This window comes from Rhinoraja longicauda, chromosome 20 (genome assembly GCF_053455715.1).
Source record: "Rhinoraja longicauda isolate Sanriku21f chromosome 20, sRhiLon1.1, whole genome shotgun sequence".
NCBI classification, from domain to species: Eukaryota; Metazoa; Chordata; class Chondrichthyes; order Rajiformes; family Arhynchobatidae; genus Rhinoraja; species Rhinoraja longicauda.
Genome location: NC_135972.1, coordinates 23,499,852 through 23,522,700, shown reverse-complemented (window position 1 = coordinate 23,522,700; position 22,849 = coordinate 23,499,852). Strand labels below are relative to the sequence as shown.

The following is a 22,849-nucleotide window of genomic DNA, read 5'->3' as shown; positions in this document are numbered from 1 at the left end:
ATACAAGTACAAAATTATGAGGCATAGGTAGGGTAGACAGTCATACCCTTTTTCTCCCAAGATGGAAATTAATACTAGAGGGAATAGCTGTAAGGAAGGACAAAGTTTAAATATATAGGGGTATGGAGGGTGAGGAATATATGTCTTGGAAAGAACTGCAGATGCTGGTTTAAATCGAAGGTAAATGCAAAATGCTGAAGTAACTCAGCGGGACAAGCAGCATCTCTGGAGAGAAGGAATGGGTGATGATTCGGGTCGAGACCCTTCAGAGAAAAGGAATGGGTAACACAGCTACCAGACTTGGAGAGCATCTACAACACACGATGCCTCAGAAAAGCCACCAGCATCCACAAAGACTCTTCACACCCCTGGAACAGTCTGTTCGAACTCCTTCCATCGGACAGACGATACAAGGCCTTCTATGCCCGCACCTCCAGACTCAGGAACAGCTTCATCCCCAGGGCCATAGCTGCTATGAACCGGTCCTGCTGAGCCGGATGGCCACAATGCATAGATCAACTTGCACTTTACCCTGTCCAAAACTGTTACAACTGTTTCGTTTCGTTGGGTTGCTGCTGTCTAAATTACCTAAATTATTGCATCGTATGGGAGGCGCATTCCCAATCTCGTTGTACCCCTGGGTACAATGACAATAAAGATGTATTGTATTGTATTGTATTTCAGGTCATACCCAAAATGTTGAGCTTACATGGGGGGCCAAAAGTTAGATCCGAGGTAAGAGTGGGTTGGAGAATTAGTGTCTGGATTTCATTGTTTCATGGCCAAGACACCATTTTCAATACTGAAAATTTGTGCTCTGAAGTAATTCACAGGTCTAACCAAAGATGTTCTATACAATTGAAATAATAATGGATCATGTTGGCATTGGCAAGGCGATTTCCAATCAGTGTAACAATCACACGTAAACATTTGAGATGACCATGGCTTAAACCTGATCATTCTTCTCTGACGAAGGATGTCGAGGAGGAGAGAAGGGCATTAATCATTGGCCAGCAACTTAGTCAAGCCCAATGTCAAGACTAGGTATTTTATGACTGCTTAATTGGTCTAATTGAAAGCAGACAATGCGTGTAGGATGTGTGGGGAAAAAACTGCAGATGCTGGTTTAAATCGAAGGTAGACACAAAATGCTGCTCCAGATGTCAACTTCTTTACATCAGCGAGACCAAGCGCAAGCTCGGAGATCGTTTCGCTGAACATCTCGGCTCAGTCTGTCTCAACGAACCTGATCTCCTGGTGGCTCAGCACTTCAACTCCCCCTCCCATTCTGACCTTTCTGTCCTGGGGCTCCTCCATTGTCAGAGTGAGGCCCAGCATAAATTGGAGGAACAGCACCTCAGTTCGCTTGGGCAGTTTACACCCCACCGGTTTGAACATTGACTTCTCCCACTTCAGATTGTCCCTGCTTCCCCTCTCTACCCCTCCCCATCCCAGTTCTCCTACTAGTCTTCCTGTCTCCGTCTACATCCTATCATTGTCCCGCCCCCTCCCCTGACATCAGTCCAAAGGAGGGTCTCGACTCGAAACGTCACCTATTCCTTCTCTCCTGAGATTCTGCCTGACCCGCTGAGTTACTCCAGCATTTTGTGTCTACCAATGCATGTAGGATGTTTTTCCAATTCACCACAAAATAAAATAAGCCAAATTTAATATTGAGAGGGCAGGATTACAAGGCTGATGGGCTGCGAGCCGGGTTAACTGACCACTTTACCAAAAAAAGACACCTACATTCATTACTAATGATCAAAATATTCAACACTCAACCCAGTGGAAGAACAGACAACCCTAAATCCAGCACCAAGCTGAATAATAGGTCTGTAAGTTGCTTGCCTTTCACATGCTTTGCATTGACATAACCTGAAGGGTGGAGTTATTACAATACGATAGGACGGGTCTAATGGCACCAAAGGGGGAAAAAAGACAAGCATTTTGGTAGGGTTGACACCAGATGTTAAAATAAAACTTACGATTCTATAATATCAAATCAGCAGTCAAACAAGCTTGAACAATGTTTGTGGAAAAGTTTTATTATGGTTTACATGACGTTTCACACGAAATTGTCATTTTAAATATTACAAATTTACAGTAATTTCACTTCCACAAGGAATGTAAATAACATACAAAACTCCTTTGCCCTCCCAGACCATGACCTTTACCTTTACCTTTTTGGGACGAAAATTAATTGTTTGTTCTTCAACATTCTGCACAATGGTTTCATATCCCCAGTACTATACATCAATGCAGATTAAGTGCAGTATTAATCCCTTATAATTCATCTTTCACATCTGTGGATTCCTGGAATTGATGTAAAAGTTAAAAACCATAAGCTCTTTCATCCAAGTTATAAACTCAAAGATTAAGTGAAATACAAACAAAACCCACCTCCGTCTGTTCTTCTGTTTCATCAGTTTCTTCATTCTCCTCTGCATCCTCCTCCTTCGCCTCATCATCTTTCCCCTCCTCTTGTTCATCATCTACAATTTCTTCATATTCTTCAACCTAAAGAGAGTACAGCAATTCAGTTTTCGTTCATGTGCAATGCAACGCTATACTGAATTGACAAATCAGAAGATGGTCCAATACAATTACAGTAAGATGTATCAATTTAAATGTCACAAGGAGTTTCAAAGAACGCTGACAAATCACAAGAGTGTGGATTTACAAATCTAATGATTCACCTGAGCATCAAGATCTATATTCATACTTAGACGAAGCATCCTTTCAATTCTATCACCATATTCTTTAGTATCTGGTAATTGGTATCCAGAACGTAGTGTGGCTGTATCAAGCAACACTACAGCAAGATCTGCTGCAGTCGCATCATCTTCAGTTTCCTGTTTAAAAGGAGTTTCCACGTTAGTCTATAGCTCAATTGTAAATTTACCCAGTCATTGGGTCTTACTTGAAGTCGAGCTGATTGATATTAGCTAGAAACTAAATTAACCCACCCATTCAGCACAATACACCTCCCTCCTCTGAGCTTCCATCACCCTCTCCTCCATTGTACCTCAGAGCTTCCAGTACCACTTCTGTCCCAGTCCTTACTTGTTGTGTTTTCATAATTTCCTAGACCTTTCTGATACAGAAGTCAGTCGAGAGGGGCCATTTTGTACCCCTACCCATACTGACCCACTGAGTTACTCCAACATTGCGCACCTACATTCAGGACAATATTTAGCTTGCCATTTGGCCATTACTTGTCCTGTTCAAACCAATGGGGAAATTTGTGCTGAGGCAAATGGACAGATTTCAAAATCCCCTTCTAAAGAGTTCATTTTATAAAGAGCAACAGCACAACTGAAGAGTACTAGAGCACACATCCCATAACTTGACAAAGGAACACAACATTTCCTAATAAACTTGCCTGAACTCGTTTCAGCATTTCCTTGATCAAAGGATGTCTTGGATTAAGTTCAAATGTCTTCTTTTGGGCAGAATAGTAACTACAAAAGTTAAAACATATGAGCTGTCAAGCAAATATCAAAATCATTCCACTACCCTCTCCAATACCCATTTTAGGTTTAAGGAACATATTGGTTAGAACCTATAGCATAGACTGTATATTGCAACTCAAACTGATAATGATTATAGCATTATTTTTCATTCTTTGCAACTACAAAGACCAGAGGGCTCAGCCTCGGAATAAAAGGACATTTCTATAGAAAGGAGATGGAGGAATTTCTTTAGCCAGGGAACGGTGAATGTATGGAACTCATTGCCACGGACAACTGTTGAAGCCAATTCACTGGGCATTTATAAAGTAAAAATTGACAGATTCTTAGATTAGCAAGGGCATCAAAGTTACGGAGATGGCAGGAGAATGGCATTGAGAGGGAAAGATAGATCAGCCATGATTGAATGGTGGAGCAGACTCAATGGGCCACATGGCCTAATTCTGCTCCCATGTCTCATGAATTATGGATTGTGTGGTGGCACCAAAGATTTTGAGCTTTTATTTGCACTAGTATGGGGTTATTCATTTTGAATTTTTGTTTAGTGTACATCAAATGCTGCCGGAAGACAGAAGAATGGGGTTGAGGGTGAAAGAGATTAGCCATGATTGAGTGGTGGAGTAGACTCAATAGGCCTAATTCTGCTCCTATGTCTTATGAACTCAAACTTCCATAACAATTAGGATTTGTATCTATTGAAAAACTAAAATTAAACCTACTTTGTGGAGATATCTTTTCCGGTCTGGTAAGCCTGGGCCTTCATGATTCTCTCCATATTACCAGACCATCCATACTGACTGGCCACCAGAGCACATGGAGAATCAGTGAGACGCTGGGACAGGATAGCCTTTTCAATCTTTTGAAAACAAAAATAAGTTTTAATTTGTTACCTGGAGAGTGGATTGTCAGTCCTAAATGTTGAAATCAGTGGCAACGTTTTAAAATATCGTTCTGTTAAAGCAGTCACCTTACAGCAATAATCTTGCATTTAAATATTAGAAAAACACCTTTTAGAGGCCTTCGCTCCATGTGAAGTCTGTTTTTTTCGTTCAGATGGATCTGATTTACTGTGGTATGAATTTCACAATAACTTCAAATGAAAGAGCTGAGCAATTAGAAGAGTTATATGAAAATAATCATATACCTTATCTTTCAGGGCTTTGTCTTTCAGCCAAGTCAAGAGTGGCTCATATTCCTTCTCCATTGCTTCATGCCTTTCTTTTGCCTTTTCATTTTCATCAAGTTTCAATCCTTCTTTGGCAACATTCTGGAATCTCTTTCCATCAAATTCAGGTAGAGCTTGGATACAGTATTCATCAACAGGCTCTGTAAGGTACAGAACTTCATATCCCTTCTTCAACAGTCTTTCAACAAAGGGAGAAGATTCAACCTGTAAAAAAAGTTATCTTGCAGTTTTATATAAATTTGGCAGAGTTTAAGTACAAAAATATTTAGAACAAATTAAGATGAAAAATGTGGTTGATTCACTGTATGTAACCATCCAAAACTAATCATCAAATTTTATCTGCCATCACCTCTTTTCTGTTTGCCCCAGCCATGAAGTAGATCTTGTCTTGTTTCTCTCTCATTCTTTCCAGGTACTGTTCCAAACTGGACTGTTTCGATTCATGGTGAGAAGATTGGAAGCGTAACAATTTAGCCAAACGTGTTCTATTGGAGTGATCCTCGATCACACCCAACTTGATATTGGTCCCAAATTCCTTCCAGAAGGTTTCTTCATATTTCTCTTCTGCAATCTTCTTGATCATATCTAGGGTCTTACGCACAAGCTTCTTTCTAATTACCTATTTTAGATATAGAAAAATCATTCTTCAGTAACAGAATAAAGGCATGTGCTGTTGCAACAATATGCACAAATCAAAAGAAATCTGAATAATACAAAGAATAAAAACTACCTGCTTTTAAATCAAATAGAGCTCAACTTCTGAAAATCCAGCTACACCTCATTCCATTGTTGATTTAACTTTTACTAATACTAGTGCGTTAAAATATTTAGTATGAAAGTTATATAATCAGCACCTTTAGCAATTTATGCTGCTGCAGAGTTTCACGGGAGACATTCAAAGGCAGATCATCAGAGTCCACCTGTGGAGAATAATAACATTAAAAGCAGCTGCGGAAATACTAGTACACACATAATGTGTATGAATCAGTGGTAAAATAATTTTGCCCAGGTTATGCATCTTTACTTGTACACAAATTGTGGAATAATGGTAGGTACAACAAAAATCAGTTTTGTTCCTGGTAATTGTTTTTACCAGAGACCACAAATGTTTCATTTGAATACTTACTACACCCTTGATGAAATTCAAATACTTTGGCATCATATCATGGAAGTCGTCTGTGATGAACACGCGACGAACAAATAACTAGAAAAAGAGGAAATTATTGATTAGCGGCGGTGGCGATTTGACCCGTAGTAATTATTAAAAGCAATTAGCAGAGCAGAATACATCCAAAACCAAAGGACCCCAGTTTCAGAATATCTAACTGAGCACGGGATTCGTGCGAGCTGCAGCACTTTGGAATTAGAGACCCGTAGATGCTCTATTAAGCATACAAGAAATGTTAGTCAAGATATACGGATAGAGATTGAAGTTGTACAAGATTAACCCAGTCTCAATGTCATTGATATGTCATTTGTCCAAAAGTAACGGACAAATAGAAGCAGTCTTGGACATTACTGTCGAACTTTGGAATTTGAAGCAGCACAATACTTATTCATTTGGAACACAAGTCAAATTTCTCTGCAGTTTGAGAGAACTTGTGCGTTAGAAGTTGATATTGCGACAGAAACAAAAGCTTTTCACTGTACCTCTGCATTAGAACCAGATGCAAATATCAGTACTGTTGTCTAATTCAATTAAACCACACTTCCAGTCAGAGTGTACAAACCTCCCGGATGATGTTCTAATTTCATCATCAACTACAGCAAACCGAGGCAACTAGTACCAAATGATAATGGCAAGTAGGACAAAATCTCTGTAGAGATTTATTTTGGATAATGCAGCATACCTTAATGTAGTCAGATTTTTTGGATCCATATTCATCAAATAAACCACGGGGTGCAGTTTTGGGCACAAACAAAATAGATCTGAATGTTACTTCTCCTTCAGCAGTAAAATGGATATGAGCAACTGGATCATCTGTGTCCTAGAGTAAAGAAATCTTGTTAAATGTATGGTGTCGTCACAGGCGTTCCCTATTTGTGGCATCAGACACACTTTGCAGACAGTCTGCACAGTCATTTTCAGGAGCACCAGGGAAAAAAAGTCAATAGTACTCAAATTAAATATCAGCTATGTATTGTGCACACAGGTTGTTCTATGACAAAACATATCATAATGCAAAATGGATGTAACAACCAATGTAGTTGAGAACATGTTTTACACAGGGCAAAACTGGTCAGAATGAGATTTCAATTGGGAAAGAGAACCACTCAAGTTATTGACAAGCAAAAAAGCCGATTTGCAAAAACCACCTTGGAGAAAGCCGTTTCCAGTAACCACCCTGCAGTGCCCAGATATTGTGTCTAAAGAACGCAGCTGTTACATCCACTGATTACATGTCAATGATACTCCAACAATGTAACATACAATCTTTAGGATCTTAGCTTGCAATAATACAGCTATTATGAAGACCTTTATTTTTAGCAGGAAAATTATCTGCTATAGAGTATAAAACTAGTGCCCCATCCCCATTGACAAATAGTTTAATATAATACTAGGTTTCTTAGGAACTATTGCATTATAGCAGAACTACCTGTTTCCCAATGTTTAATGGCATTGGTTCACACATGGGCCATAATGAAAAGGACCAGTCACTCAAACTTCTTGACAATTGCCAAAAGCAATTTTATTTCTTCATAAAACAGTCTGCATCTTTTTACAGATGATCATACCAATGTCAATCATTCCTGATCTTCACCCATCATTCCCCAAAAAAGTAAACAGATGCAAAGACCTATTAAATATTTACAGCATTATTAAATATATTGCCCACTCAAATTTCTCTATTTCAACTCCACGACCTCCAGGTGTGCATCACGCACAAATTGTAAAAAACTTACTACTGAAAGCAAAGCCACGAACACTCCAACTTCTTGCAGTTCTGCTCACACTAAAATTTTTGTCCAATTTTGTGGTCATCTATATCTGTAGCTCAAGTAATATTTGAGATTGTAAATAAAGAACACAAATATATTTGTGGAAATATTTGTTACCTTAGAAAACGTCTTGTAGAAGGCAGTGTACTCATCCTCTTCTATTTCTTTAGTTGGTCTTTGCCAGATGGGTTTGATGTCATTCAAGAGCTCCCAATCCCAGACAGTCTTCTCAACCTGGAATTGTGACAATGTAGGCACAAGAATCCTTAAGAGTCCCTCTTGCACATCAGTTTGGTAATGGCATCCAGCTCTTATCTACCCATGGTTTCATAAGCCATCACAAATTTAACAATTCTCCTGAAAATTTTGCCAAGGCTGCAATTTCCACAAACTTGTGCAGAAGCACACTTTACAACTCACTAAAAAGTCACGCTAAAGGGACATTTGACCGTAAGACAACTTATCCTTGTTAAATATCAAACCAAATTAAAATGAATTGCGCTCCAGGATATAATCAATTCCAAAGCTTCCACTCTTAAGCCGGCCGTGGCTCCAGAAAATTGTACAGTCCTGACATAAAAAATTCTGGGTAGCACATCTTTGGTATAATGGGGTATTGCCAGAGCTCTAAACAGTAATGCATTTCACTCACTTTGCACCCCCATGCAGGTGTGACTATTGCAGTTTCAGACATATACAGCTTGTGTCAAAACTACACCTCAAATATCTGTCATATTCAATCAAGTACAATAAAAAATCCAGTTCATTTATCTTCCTTGGGGCTTTATTAATGCCAGACTAGGATTTTCCATATTGTTGGATGTTGCTCTTAATAGACCTATTTCAGTTTTTAAAGATGTTACACAATACACTAACCTTTCCAGTGAACCCAGCAAGTTAAAAGCAGCAGGAAATAAGCACCAACCCCCCACTCACTTTCCTGACCACCAGTTATTCAGGACTATGCCAGCTGCTGGCACATATCAGCCCAGTCCATATTTTGTTCTGTATGCGCAATGGACCACGTTAAGTGATTCAGATGCCAGAGCATCTGAACTTCAACAACTGCATGCTAGTTTATGTACATTTGGCCAAAAGTTTTATACCTTCTTCATTTTCTCTTTTTCTTCACTTTCCTCTTCAACTGCTGCCTCATCATCACTTTCTTTTTCCTTTTCATCCTTCTCCTTGGTTTCCTCTTCATCCATTGGTTCCTCCACAGTTTCTGTCTATAATCAGAAGTTTGTTACAGAAACCACAGGCTTACCAAATCACTGTCCAAATGAGTAATTTAGGATTACCTTACTGCTCCAGATATAGATAGGGAAGTTGATGAATTGGGAGTACTTCTTCACTAGATTTTTGATGGTTTCCAGTTCAAGATAGTCAGATGACTCCTCTTTCAAGACTAGCCTACAATAAACAAATTGAAATATTAGGAACAAAGAACTGCAGATGCTGGTTCATACCAGAAACACAAAGTGCTCAAGTAACTCAGTGGGTAAAACTGCTGACTTACTCCAGCACTGTCTATCTAAATTGAAATAGTAGACAGTCCTTATAAAGTGTTGCTATGACAAGAGATTTTATCGCAATTGTACCATAAAAAATTATGTTCCAAACCTAGATCAGTTTCAGAATAAATTGAAAACGGGTCTTTCACTTACGTGATAGTAGTACCGCGCCCCAGGGTATTTCCTCGAGGATCCTCTATTATGGAGAACTCATTGGAGTCAGACTCCCAGATATGCTGTGTACCATTATTGTGCTTGGATGTGACAATAACTTTATCGGCCACCAAGAATGCAGAGTAGAATCCAACACCAAACTGACCAATCAATTCGGAGGTGGATTGATCTTCAGTTTGCATCTCCGTTAGGTGATTTAAGAATTCACTTGTTCCAGATTTTGCAATTGTGCCCAGGTTTTTAATCAGCTCCTCTTTGGTCATGCCAATACCTGTATCTGTGACATGAAGCATGTTCTTCTCTTTGTCAGCCTAGGTTAAAAAAAGGCCAACGTTCATAGCTGGATAAATACTTCAGACACCTTACCACAAGTTTACATGGTGCATAAACAAGATTGACTCGTGCCCTACATAAGATCTGCATTTACCACGTACCACATCGCTTAGATCATCCTAGTGTCTTAGAGTTAAAAAAAAGTGCTTTTGAAGTTTATAGTCACAGTAATTATGGCAATTTGTGCAAGCAAGTTCCTGCTTGCATCTGGTTGGTGTTTTGAGTTGTCATATAGAAATTAACCCTTCCGCCCACTGAATCTACACGAACCAAACACATGTCTGTGGCACATCAGCCATGATCACTGAACAGTGGAACAAGGTTTTGCTGTTCCTATTTTATTATGTACTTATCTTGATGCTCTGAAAGACACTGATAATGTAAATATCAGATACTAGGCGATGCAGGCCACCATTCACATGAAAGCAGAACTCAAACTACAATCTGATCTGTCTACTTAAGCAAATTAAGGTATAGACATCCTTTGCCAATCAACTCTGACATACCCCTAAAGCTGAATACAGAGGTGTAGTTAATGACTTTGTTGAGTGGTGTGGGATGAATTACCTGCAGCTCAACAAGACTAAGGAGTTAGTGGTGGACTTTAGGAGATGAACACCCAGTCACCATTAATGGTGTGGATGTACAGCTTACCAGGGAGTACAAATTCCTTTGAGTGTACCTGGACAGTAAACTAGACTGGTCCAGGATTGCCAAGGGCCTGTACAAGAAGGGACAGCCAGCTGTACTTTTTGAGAAGGCTCCGCTCCTTCAACATCTGCAGTTAGATGCTGCAGATGTTCTACCAATCTGTGGTAGCCAGTGCCACCGTCGTGCGCTGGGGCAGCATGGCGAAAACTGCAGATGCCAATAGGATTAACGCATCAGGAAAGCTGGCTTTGTCCTAGGGGCAGAGTTGGATTCACAGGAGGTGGTCTTGGAGGGGAGAATGCTCCTCAAACTGCAGAGCTTCTTGGACAACACAGCTCATCCCCCCCCATGACACACTGGTCAACCTGAGGAGTACCTTCAGCAACAGACTGGTTCCAAGATGCAGTACAGAACGCCACAAGAGACCCTTCTTTCCTATTACTCAAGCTGTACAACTCCTGCACATCCCCAATCCTTTACACTCGACACTTTAATTTTAGTTTTCATGTATTTTGTGTCTTATGACTACTGGCAGATCAATTTCCCTCATGGGATAAACAGAATTCTATCGTATATCTCACACACAATGGTTACTCTGAAGCTGAACAAACAGGATGTCAACAAATGACTTCAGCTGTGATTGATAATACAGGGCTCTGTATTACAAACACCTGATTTGTATACAACCTCCACATGTGAACTGTCTGGGAGTCCAACTAGACTTACCAGCTGCTGTGGGGCTGTAGGCATCTTCCACTATGTGGGAACCCTTCATAGCCACATTTTCAATAATCTGTAAATTGACTGAAAGACTTGTACTAGAGCAGAATAAATGAACCTAGTGTAATTTTAAACTGCATTTAGAAAGTTAAATGAAATCGCACCTTTATCTTGATAGTCATCTCTTCTGTGGCATGTAACGCCGTATCATTTGTTAGCGAAGTCAATCTGATCTTGTCCAGAGCATCAGAGGCATTAGAAATAAGTTCACGCAGAAATATCTGGTGATAATCAGAAATGTTAGACATCCTGCATTCAAATATTCAATTGAACATTCAACATATGCCCTTCCCAACATTTCTCTGACTGTAACTTAACCTTAATAAAAGGAAGTAATTATTGCCATTAGTGTGGCACCTGGAGACAAACTTCACCCTAGGGCACCACTTGCTTTGTCCTAATCTGCACTGCTCAGAGAAGAATCTTCACTTTCTACATGACCTTGCGTTGATAAAGGTTGGAAGTGAGGATGTTTACTGTTGTGCACAACACTGAACTGCAATTTATAACTCAATGTAACACGTGCATGCAATTGAAAGCTTGGCAATACGCAGACAGGCCAAGATGGGGGTAATGTGCAACACAGGTGCAAGCAACGACCATGTCCAACAAGATAAATTACCCATTATTAATGACATTCAATGGCATTATCCCTATTCAATAGCCAAGTTATTCAATTCCCTATTCTTATTAGCTTCTAGAGATAATAATACTTTTATTGTCTCTTGTACAAAGGTACAGAGAAATTCAGTTTTTGCATACAAAGTACACTTGTTACTTTCTCAACAAGTGATTTGCATCTTTACACAGCAAATACCTCATAACATTGATACTGTGATGGAATACCTTCCACTTCCATAACATGCACGACAAAGCATTCAATTGTTATCCCATTCATTAATTGAAATGTTCCTCACAGCCAACAGACCATGAGGACAGCTTAACTAAACCCAATGTTTCCCAAACCGTTACCGAGGAAGCCAAGGGTATTAGATGCATGGGACCACCAGCTACATGCTTTTCTCCAAGTCAAACCCTGCCCACTTGTAAAAATGGTATCCCATCAACATTGGATCCGACCGTGGGAACCCCTTAATCCCCAAGGCAATTAACAATGGGAAATAGCAACTTTGCTAACAGTGCCACATTCCAAAATAAAGCTCTGGCCACCGGTGTCCACGATGACATTTCTACAGAACGGAGACAATTTCAACAGAAATGTCCGATGACACCAGTGGCCAGAGCTTTGTTGCCTTGAAGGTGCTGCTGAGCAGCCATGTTGTAGATTGGGGAATTCCCAGGGTCGGATCTAATATTTTCCAAGCTGGTGCGATGCAGCTTGGACAGAAGCCTACAGGTGGCATGCATCTAACAGTTTTTCTTCCTTGGTAAAGGTTTGGGAAGCATCGCTGAAAACGTTTTTGGGTTAACTATAGCAGATAATTAATTTTGTGCAGGAACATAAATGCCAATTAACATAGCCTCAAATATTTGAAATCTGTCAAAAAGTAGCATGGCAAATGAAACTCACCTCCTTGTTTTTGTATAGTGAATTAATGATCAACTTCATCATTCTGTTAACCTCTGCTTGGAACATATGCTTTTCTGCCTTTTCCCTAATTTCTTTAACTTGAGCCTGATTCAATCCATCTAACTGGATAGCCTCTTCCTCCCTTTGGGGAAACAAAAAGGATAAAAATGTGATCAAGAGCTCAACATATTCAACTAGTGTACAGCAAGCAGTCCACATAGTTCAAAATTCTTTACAGAAGATGCACAAAAGTTTCCTTGATTGTTAAGTCAGCCAAACATTTCCAAATTCATTTAAATCCAGGATTTGGTTAATTTGATTGAAGCCAATTGGCATGAAGCCAGTTGATTGAAACCATGATACTGTGCATGACATTGTGCTGTCAGATTTTTTCACAGGCTGAGATTAACTCCAAAATCAATCCAAATTATAACAATTATAATGGATAAATTCTAACTTAAACCTGGAAAAGGCACAAGGAATCAATTCATTTGAAAATAAAATGCTGAACAAAATGACCAAAAATATTGTCCAAGACAATACTCAAGGATAAATCACTCAACATCCCATTTTTGGTACAAAAATCTTTTTTGAGCAGATCAAGAGCTATTAAATCAAGTGATTTTTGTATTCAACATTGAAGTATACAGATTTTCTTGTCACTGAAAACCGCATTGTTCAGCATTAATGCAGACGATATTAACAAAAATTAAGATGGACAATTTGTCAACACGCAAACATTTTTCATTAGTTTGCTTCCTTCATGGGAATGAGTTTCCACCTATTGCCAAGTTAGTGAATTCATTGTGTTGGGACAATAAGTTAACCTGATTGGCAGCATTAATTTAATGAAACCTGTCATGAGTGGGGATTTAAAATTATGACAGACTGCAACACACCAGCGACGTTACATGGAAGGGGGGGAAAAAAATCACCTTTTAACGACTTCATCGTCAGTTCGTGAACCATCCCTACTTTTCCCAAGATCTTCCTCCACCGTTTCATCGTCTGCTCTAACAAAAGCTGGAAAAGTGAATGTATACATTTTAGAAAAGTCACTTAGAACAAAAATAACCAGGACTGAGCAACACTTGCTATGAAGGGATTGCCCATTATAAGACAGCATCCCTGAACCCTAGGAAATGGGAACCCTCAAAGGCTGGTGTAGTAATTAGAAATTTTCCCTCTCCAATTCCACCATGGGAACCTCTGGAGTGGGGTTTAAATAGCGTTGAAGTAATGGCTCTTCACAGCCACTGAAATGATTGAAAATGTGCCTATATTATCAAAGGGCTAGGAATGCAGCCCACAAAAGAAAAAAGGCTTAGAGCAGGTAGTAGAGGGAAGACCTTTTTTTAAAGCGAAAGTGAAGGAAAAACAGTGTACAATACTCATTTTGTCCAAAGCAGTGGGAGTAAGATCTGTTGGAGGGGGAAATGGTAATAGTAATAGGCACTGAGGATCCCTGGGGAGATCTCAATAAAGGAGGCATGAAGAGGTGAGAGTAAGCTATGGGAGGGAACATCGGGTTGCTAACTGCGGGGGAAAGGAAGCAGATGAGCCAATTTGAGGGGGAGGGAGAGTCATCAATGTGAGGAGAGTAGGGGGAAGCAGGGGCACCAAATTTAGGAGTGGAATGGGGAGAAAGGGTCACCCACGAGGGGGGGGGGGGGCACAGAAGAGCCAATTGGATGATGGCAGTGTAGGGCAAGGGCACCAATATGAGGGGGGCAGGGGAGTTAATTTGATGAGGTGAAGGGGCAGGAGAGCTGGTTTGAATGAATTTTAAATCACTTCAACCCCAATCACGAGGTCCCATCGCGAGCCTTCCCTCCTCCCATTTCTCTCAACATCGGAGGCATTTTCCCCCTCCCATCCCCGCCGCCGCCACCCGCACGGTCCCCTCGTCGCCACCCCCCCCGTCCCCTCTCACATCGCCACCCCCCCCCGTCCCCTCTCACATCGCCACCCCCCCCGTCCCCTCTCACATCGCCACCCTCCCCGCCCGTCCCCTCTCACATCGCCACCCCCCCCCCCCCCGTCCCCTCTCACATCGCCACCCCCCCCCCCGTCCCCTCTCACATCGCCACCCTCCCCGCCCGTCCCCTCTCACATCGCCACCACCACCCCCGTCCCCGTCCCCGTCCCCTCCACGCCGCACATTGTTCGAGGCGCCTTTCATTCTCACGTAGCTCCTCGAAGATCCGGGAGAACCGAAGGAAGGTTCCAGAAACGGCACCCGCCACGACTCACCGAAAGTCAACAGCGCGCACATCAGCGCCAGGAACCAGGCCTGCTTGGTCTTCATCATTATCATCGTCGTCGTTCCCACCTCGGACGGTACTCTGGCTCACTGTGGTAGCAGACTGCTCGGTTCGCAGCCCAAACACAGAGACGCACACAACCTCCTAACCCGTTCCTCCCGCCGCCCACAATGCGGCCGCCCGGCGTCGCTCGGCCAATAAAGCGCGCGGGTGGGGGCAGGGGCGTGGGGGCGGGGCGAGGCGGCGGCCAATCACAGCGCCCCACGCAAAAGCCCGCGTCCCAATGCCCGCACGCGGCCGCCACCCCTCGGCCAATCAGCGCCCTCCATGTACCAGTGCTGACGTCGGGAGCGTGGCTCACCCTGATTGGCGGCGAACCCGTCTCCAAGATGAAGTGCTTCACTGTTTTTGTCACTGTTACATTTTCCAAGTCAAAATCATAAATCAGTGGTAAAAATATTTCGTTTCACGCAAAAAAAATCAATCTGGATCTTCACCTCTGTCTGCTACATTTGCTTCCGGGTTAACTGTCCGATCATTGACCTTAGCAACCAGCCCGGAGATTGTTGCCATGGCAACGGCCGATGCACCGGCACCGGGGACGGCGACAGGCCCAGTCCAGGTAACAACACAACCTCCAGGTGAGCCCTGCCCGTTACTTCTTCCCACAAAGTTTATATACTTGCAGTAAATTTATGATACGGATAGATCCGAGTTGCATACTTCGCAATTTTATTCTTAAGAATTAATTATATGCAGGAATGCGTGAATCAAGAGTGTAACGTCCGCTTTGATCATTCGTTTTCACGCCTTACCTTCCCATATCTCTAGTCTCCCTCTCCCCTGACTCTCAGTCTGAAGAAGGGTCTCAACCCGAAACATCACCTTTTTCCACATACCTCGACTCCATGTGAGGTTATTCACTTTGGAAGTAAGAATAGAAAGGCAGATTATTATCTGAATGGTGTCAAGTTAGGAGGAGGGGGAGTTCAACGAGATCTGGGTGTCCTAGTGCATCAGTCAATGAAAGGAAGCATGCAGGTACAGCAGGCAGTGAAGAAAGCCAATGGAATGTTGGCCTTCGTAACAAGAGGAGTTGAGTATAGGAGCAAAGAGGTCCTTCTACATACAGTTGTACCGGGCCCTGGTGAGACCGCACCTGGAGTACTGTGTGCAGTTTTGGTCTCCAAATTTGAGGAAGGATATTCTTGCTATGGAGGGCGTGCAGCGTAGGTTCACTAGGTTAATTCCCGGAATGGCGGGACTGTCGTATGTTGAAAGGCTGGAGCGATTGGGTTTGTATACACTGGAATTTAGAAGGATGAGGGGGGATCTTATTGAAACATATAAGATAATTAGGGGATTGGACACATTAGAGGCAGGAAACATGTTCCCAATGTTGGGGGAGTCCAGAACAAGGGGCCACAGTTTAAGAATAAGGGGTAGGCCATTTAGAACGGAGATGAGGAAGAACTTTTTCAGTCAGAGAGTGGTGAAGGTGTGGAATTCTCTGCCTCAGAAGGCAGTGGAGGCCAGTTCGTTGGATGCTTTCAAGAGAGAGCTGGATAGAGCTCTTAAGGATAGCGGAGTGAGGGGGTATGGGGAGAAGGCAGGAACGGGGTACTGATTGAGAGTGATCAGCCATGATCGCATTGAATGGCGGTGCTGGCTCGAAGGGCTGAATGGCCTACTCCTGCACCTATTGTCTATTGTCTATTGTCTATCCTATCCCCCTTGGTCCAATCCCTCCCTACCTATGTCCAAGACACCTCACATGCTCTTCGTTTCTTCAATGACTTCCCTTCTCCAGGCCCCCACTCCCTCATCTTTACCATGGATGTCCAGTCACTCTACACCTCCATCCCCCACCAGGAAGGGCTTAAAGCTCTTAGTTTCTTCCTGAACCGCAGAACCAGACAATTTCTGTTTACTAACACTCTCCATACATAGGCTGGGCGATCGTTTCGCTGAACACCTTTGCTCAGTCTGCCTGTGTACCTGTCAAACACTTTAATTCCCCTTCCCATTCCGACACTGACCTTTCTGTCCTAGGCCTCCTCCATTGTCAAGTGAGGCCAAATGCAAATTGGAGGACAGCATCTCATTTCGCTTGGGTAGCTAACAACCCAGCAGTATTAATATTGACCTCTAACTTCAAGTAACCCTTGCATCCCCTCTCTCCCCATCCCTCCCCCACCCGTCGTATCAGGTTAAAAGCCGTCTTTTTGAGACTCATTGTCTGTAATTCGTTTTAACCTAGCACACAGCTAACAACGACCTGTTTCCTTTATCATCATTACTTTTTTGCATATAGAAACAGAAAAATAGGCGCACGAGTAGGCCATTCGGCCCTTTGAACCATTCATTATGATCATGGCTAATACCAGTACCCCGTTTCTGCTTTTTCCCCATATCCCTTGATTCCTTTTGCCCTCAGAGCTAAATTTAACTCTCTCTTGAAAACATCCAGTGAATTGGCCTCCACTGCCTTCTGTGGCAGAGAATTCCACAGATTCATAACTCTCTGGGTGAAGAAGTTTTTCCTCATCTCAGTCCTAAAAGGACTACCCCTTATTCTTAAACTGGGACCCCTGGTTCTGGACACCCCCAACATCGGGAACATTTTTTTCTGCATCTGCATCTAGCCTGTCCAATCCCTGAAGAATATTATATGTTTCTATAAGATCCCCTCTCATCCTAAATTCCTGTGAATACTAGCCCAGTCGACCCATTCTTTCATCATACGCCATCCCGGGAATTAACCTAGTGAACCTACGCTGTGCGACTCTGTAGCCTCAACTTCATTCTCCCGCTATCTATCACCTATGCTGCCTGTCCCGCTGAGTTACTCCAGCTTTTTGTGTCTATCTTCCCTTATATATAAACACCGATTTCTAGTTGTAGAATCTGGAGTAGGATTTCAACTCGGGAATCTCTGACCCAAGTGTGGTGTAGGTGCTTCCAAGGAGACTGCATGGAAGTTGATGTCTTTGTGTTTCAACTGTACCCATGGTATTTAGGAAACCATTCGATCTACAAGGTATTTCAGCGAATGACCCTGATGTGACTCCTGTGAGCACCCAAAAGTCTTTCACTATGTTAAAGGAAATTTAAATTATATAAGTAATTGCTTAATATTAAGTGGTAAATTATTGTTTTTTTTCCTGGAGATTGATTAAAACAGTGCAAATGCAGCGTGCAAATCATGTCTCACACAAGGACAGTTTCTGAACGGTCTTTATAAACTAGGGTCCAATTCTGCTCTACCTCATTACGGACATTGGGCTTTGTGTCTGGAAGCATTGCTCTGTAATGCTGAGAACTATATTCTGCACTCTCTATCTTTCCCTTCAGTTTGCTTATTATATTTCAGTTTGGCTTTGTATTTATGTGTAGTATGCCACAGAAGGCTGTAGAGGCCACGTCAATGGATATTTTTAAGACAAGGATTGAGAGATTCTTGATTAGAACAGGTGTCAGAGATTATGGGGAGAAGGCAGGAGATTGGGGTTGAGAGGGAAAGATAGATCAGCCATGATTGAATTGCTGAGTAGACTTGATGGGTCGAAAGCGCTAATTCTGCTCCTATAACATATGAACTTAGGTATTATCTGATCTGATTGGATAGCATGCAAAATGATGCTTTTCACTGTATCTCAATATACATGTCTGGAAATGTTGTGCTGGAATGTTGAGAACTATATTCTGCATTCTCTATCTTTCCCTTCACTCTATCTATTGTACTTGAATCAGACAGAGGAAGGGTCTCGACTCAAAACGTCACCCATTTCTTCTCTCCAGAGATACTGCCTGTCCTGCTGAGTTACTTCAGCAATTTATGTCTATCTTCAGTTTAAACCTGCTTCTGCAGCTTTTTCCACCCTCTCAGGTTTGTATTAAACCTTGCCATTTAACTTAAATATATGTGATCTTGTTTTTAATTCCCCTACTCTGCGTAAAAGAATGAATTAATTGACTGAGCCTCCAGAACTCATTGGAGTAGAATATTCCAAAGAATCAGCACCTCTGAATGTTGAAAGTTCTCCTCATCTCTGTGTTAAATAATCTTCCCCTTATTCTGAGACCGTGACTCTTAGTTCTTGACCCTTCAGCAAGGAGACAAATCCTCCCTGGGTTCAGCCTGTGGAGCTATGAAAAATGTCACGTTTTCAATGCGATCACCTCTCATACTCTTGAACTAGAAAATACAGGCTTGGTCCACTCAATCTCTGCTCTTGTAATGGGCCAGTCATCATAGGAACTAATCTGAAGAACAAGTTGTTCAAAATACACATTTGAAAGTATTGAACAGTGATTTATTTTGCATTAAAAAAATAACATTTGTAGCCACTAAGTGCATAGGCTTACAATTGATAACATTTAAGAAGGCATTACTAAAAGTAATGTTTAGTGAGGAGGCCAGTTTTCTTTCACACGCTGTTACAACTTGTGTCTTCTAATCAACTGTCCCAGTTATGTCAGCATGCTCCTGGAAGATACAGTTGTAAATTCTTTGCAGAAGTTATCAGTGAATTTCATACTTAGGCCAGCAAACAGTAGCAAAACAGGATTGATCAAGGGATGTTTAGACCATTTTGAAGGCTAATCTGCTTAAGTGCTGCCAGACAACTATCTTGCTCTCAACATTAGCAAGACTAAGTAGCTGATTGATGACTCCAGGAAGGGAAAATCAAGGGATCATAAACCCATCTTCAGTGGCAGAGGGAGACAACAGCCTCAAGTTTAGTTTAGTTTATATTAACTTTGTGGAAACAGGCACTTCTGCCCACTGAGCCTTTTCCCACCAGCGATCACCCATACCCTAGTTCTATCCTGTGCAGTAGGGACAATTTACAGAAGCCAATTAACCTACAAATCCGCAAGCCTTTGGAATGTGGGAGGAAACTGGAGCAGCCGGAGAAAATCCATGCAGTCACAGGGAGAAGGTACAAACTCCACACAAACAGCACCCATAGCACCGGAGCAGAATTAGGCCATTTGGCCCGTTGAGTCTACTCCGCCATTCAATCATGGCTGATCTATCTTCCCTTTCAACATTCTCCTGCCTTCTCTCTGTAACCTTAGGCACCCTTACTAATCAATGAATTCCACAGATTCACCACCCTCTGACTAAAGAGATTCCTCCTCACCTCCTTTCTAAAGGTACGTCCTTTTATTCTGAGGCTGTACCCTCTAGGTCTAAACGCTCCCTCTCGTGGAAACAAACTCTCCACATCCACTGTATCCAGGCCTTGCATTATTCGAGGTGGAAAATGTTACTGAATGGGACCTACACCTTCTATAGTGTTCTTGTGAAATAATTATATATCCTTTTTATTTTGTATGGCTTCCTGCTGCTGATATTTTTTCTTTGTTTTGTAAAATAAATGGCTTCTATCTTTCTCTTGTATTGAATATTTTATTTGTGAAATAATCGAATACTTATTTTTCTAAACATACCAGAGATATGCATTTTTTCCATTGCATCGTCAAATTTACACTGATTTCTTAAAAAAAATCTATTTCAACAGCTGCACAGAAGCTGAAGTAATCAGCTATGTGGAAATGGAAATGGAAAAGGATACTGAGCTCCTTCGTAGAACCATAGCTGTTTTACAGCAATAATGGGGGCAGTGAAGAAACCTGGCAAAAAGATATACAACCATCAATCAACAGAATGGCTTACTTAATTTCATCTGTACTTTCTACAATTTTAGGGATAGAAACAATACAAGGATGCTGAAAGTATTATCCGGAATGAAAGCAGTGCTGTTCCTGTAAATACAACTTTAGAAATTGTGTGAAATCTTTTAACCATGTCTAATGTAAATGAATGTCTAAAAAAGGTGAGGAACTCCAAGAGAGAGGAAAATGAATACCTTGCACAAAACCCTGAATGTATCTACCGACCACCCATTGAGGTACTTCTCTGTTCATCAGTGAAGGATTTTCGAAAGGAAAGAAAGTACTTGCAAAGCGATATATTTCCTATTTTAAGTGAATTCTGCAAAACCAGAAGAAGCTACTTTAAAGTAATGGATATACATCAAACTCTGATAGAGGGATATCACCACGCATACACCAAGTCCCACCAGCTAAAGATAACATTAGATTATATCACCAAACACTCCCCTTTCCTCCTTTGCTTGTTAGGTGAAACATATGGTGACTATTGCACAACGTGCTTTTCAGCAGAAGAATCAGATATACAAGGATTAACCGAGCTAGAAAGGAATATATACACCGCAGCAAAGAATGGTTATTCTTGGATATTGAATGAACCCCACATAACCTGCAGTCTGATGGAGCTTGAGATAACCGAAGCAGCTTTTTTAAATGACTCTCGATCCAGCTTCTTTTACTATCGAGATCCTCAGCACATTGATGATATACTTCTGAATGTCCCACAAAATGAAAGACAGACCATATATCATATCTACAAAAGCAGAAATCATGAGGAAGAAAGGAAGATATGGGAGTTGAAGGAAAAAATAGTCAGTAAAGGATTACCTGTCACATTTTTTAGGACATTAGAAGAATTAGGGGAAGCAGTCTTGAAAGATTGTAGAAATATCATTGATAACTTGTATCCCATGGATTCAGTTCCTTTGAGTACAGGTAAGATTATGTCATATATTTGAAAAGGTAATCTTGGCGCAGCGGTAGAGTTGCTGCCTCACAGTGCCAGAGACCCAGGTTCGATCCTGACTATTGGTGCTGTCTGTATGGATTTTGTATGTTCTCCCTGCGACTGCGTGGGTTTACTCCAGGTACTCTGGTTTCCTCCCACATTCTGATTGTAGGTTAATTGGTTTCTGTAAATTGTCCCTAGTGTAGGATAGAACTAATGCGAACAGGTGATCGCTGGTCAGTGCGGACTCGGTGGGCAGAAGGGCTTGTTTCCATGGTGTATCTCTAAAACTAAAACTAAAATTAAAATTATAATACGATTGATGAATTAAGGAACACTATTTGTATTAGGCAGGCCAAATTGGTTATAGCACTATTTCAATTGGGAACCAGAGAACCATTTTATAGTTACTTTGGATATTGTCAAGCAATTGTCTAATAGCAGAACTAACTACTACAATCAACACTTGAGGGAAGGGGAGAGAGCCGTGGAAGAAAATTAAAAATCACAATATGCATATTTTATTCCATTGTCTGCATTTCACCATATAACCAAACTGTCATATGTCATGTTTTAATACTGCCACCAAGAATTAAAAAACCCTTATTCCATCACTTGAATTGATTGAAATATACCGCAGGGAATCAGGCTCTTCGGCCCACCAAGTCCATGCCGACCAACGACCTGTTCACACTGGTCCTGTTATCTTACTTTCGCATCCACTCCCCACACACATTAGGGGCAATGTGCAGAGGTCAATTATCCTACAAACCTGCACCTCTGGGATATTGGAGAAAACCTGAGCACCCAGAGAAAACCCATGTGGTTACATGGAGAACGTGCAAACTCCACACAGACAACACCTGAGTTCAGGATGGAACCCGAGTCTTTCGTGATTCTTTATCTATTGAGCATTTGTGAAATTTCAGAGATTGTGAATATTTTCTTTTAAGTTACAGTATTTCAATGTTTTTATCCCATTGTTTCATTGCTTTTATTCTGCATTTAATTCTTTCACCCTGTATAATTCTTGGACCAGGTCCAAAAATACATTGAGACCAGTTTTATGCATGTTTAATTTTCAATCAGACACATGCAAAGTTAATTTAGGATAGTTACGCAATGAATATTGATGTTTCACATGGCCAGTTTTAACATTTAGTATTAAATTTAAATCCCTGATTACAAATTCCATCATGACAGCTGTAGAATTATAATTAAAATAATTAATTTAATGTCTCAAATTAAAAATCTGCAATCTATGTTGACTACCAGATTGTGTTAAAAAGTCACGTGTTTCACCGAGGAACTTTCTTCAAGGAACCTTCAAATCTCGTTCTGGCCAAAGGAATACAATCAGAATAGTGAAACA

The 22,849-nt window shown here is 41.3% G+C and overlaps 2 protein-coding genes across 2 annotated transcripts in view; one reads left to right on the top strand and one right to left on the bottom strand.

The window, feature by feature from the left end:
- Positions 1 to 2,027: 2,027 nt before the first annotated feature.
- Positions 2,028 to 15,032, bottom strand: hsp90b1 (heat shock protein 90, beta (grp94), member 1). Its single transcript, XM_078417216.1, has 18 exons — positions 14,836 to 15,032; positions 13,518 to 13,605; positions 12,583 to 12,724; positions 11,156 to 11,272; positions 9,267 to 9,598; positions 8,901 to 9,012; positions 8,706 to 8,828; positions 7,717 to 7,833; positions 6,510 to 6,647; positions 5,786 to 5,863; positions 5,514 to 5,579; positions 5,009 to 5,278; positions 4,618 to 4,863; positions 4,193 to 4,329; positions 3,386 to 3,464; positions 2,700 to 2,855; positions 2,404 to 2,520; positions 2,028 to 2,316 (listed from the first exon to the last, which is right to left on the bottom strand). Exons 1-18 carry the CDS (start codon positions 14,897 to 14,899, stop codon positions 2,287 to 2,289), a joined length of 2,412 nt encoding a protein of 803 aa, XP_078273342.1. The 5' UTR covers positions 14,900 to 15,032; the 3' UTR covers positions 2,028 to 2,286.
- A 386-nt stretch (positions 15,033 to 15,418) lies between these two features.
- The window catches only part of LOC144603655 (putative tetratricopeptide repeat protein 41), a 37,958-nt gene continuing 30,527 nt past the window's right edge, over positions 15,419 to 22,849 (top strand). The window contains exons 1-2 of the mRNA XM_078417215.1: positions 15,419 to 15,487; positions 20,378 to 21,464. Of these exons, the coding sequence (XP_078273341.1) occupies positions 20,663 to 21,464 (802 nt within the window). The 5' untranslated portion in view covers positions 15,419 to 15,487; positions 20,378 to 20,662. The remainder of the gene's footprint in view (positions 15,488 to 20,377; positions 21,465 to 22,849) is intronic.

Excerpts from the sequence above, each read along its gene's own strand:
- hsp90b1 (XM_078417216.1), bottom strand. The coding sequence starts at position 14,899 with ATGATAATGATGAAGACCAAGCAGGCCTGGTTCCTGGCGCTGATGTGC. Across the intron at positions 7,834-8,705 it reads AAAAAGAGAAAATGAAGAAG|GTTGAGAAGACTGTCTGGGA; the intron begins GTATAAAACTTT and ends TCACAATTCCAG. Across the intron at positions 4,330-4,617 it reads ACAAAGCCCTGAAAGATAAG|ATTGAAAAGGCTATCCTGTC; the intron begins GTATATGATTAT and ends TGTTTTCAAAAG.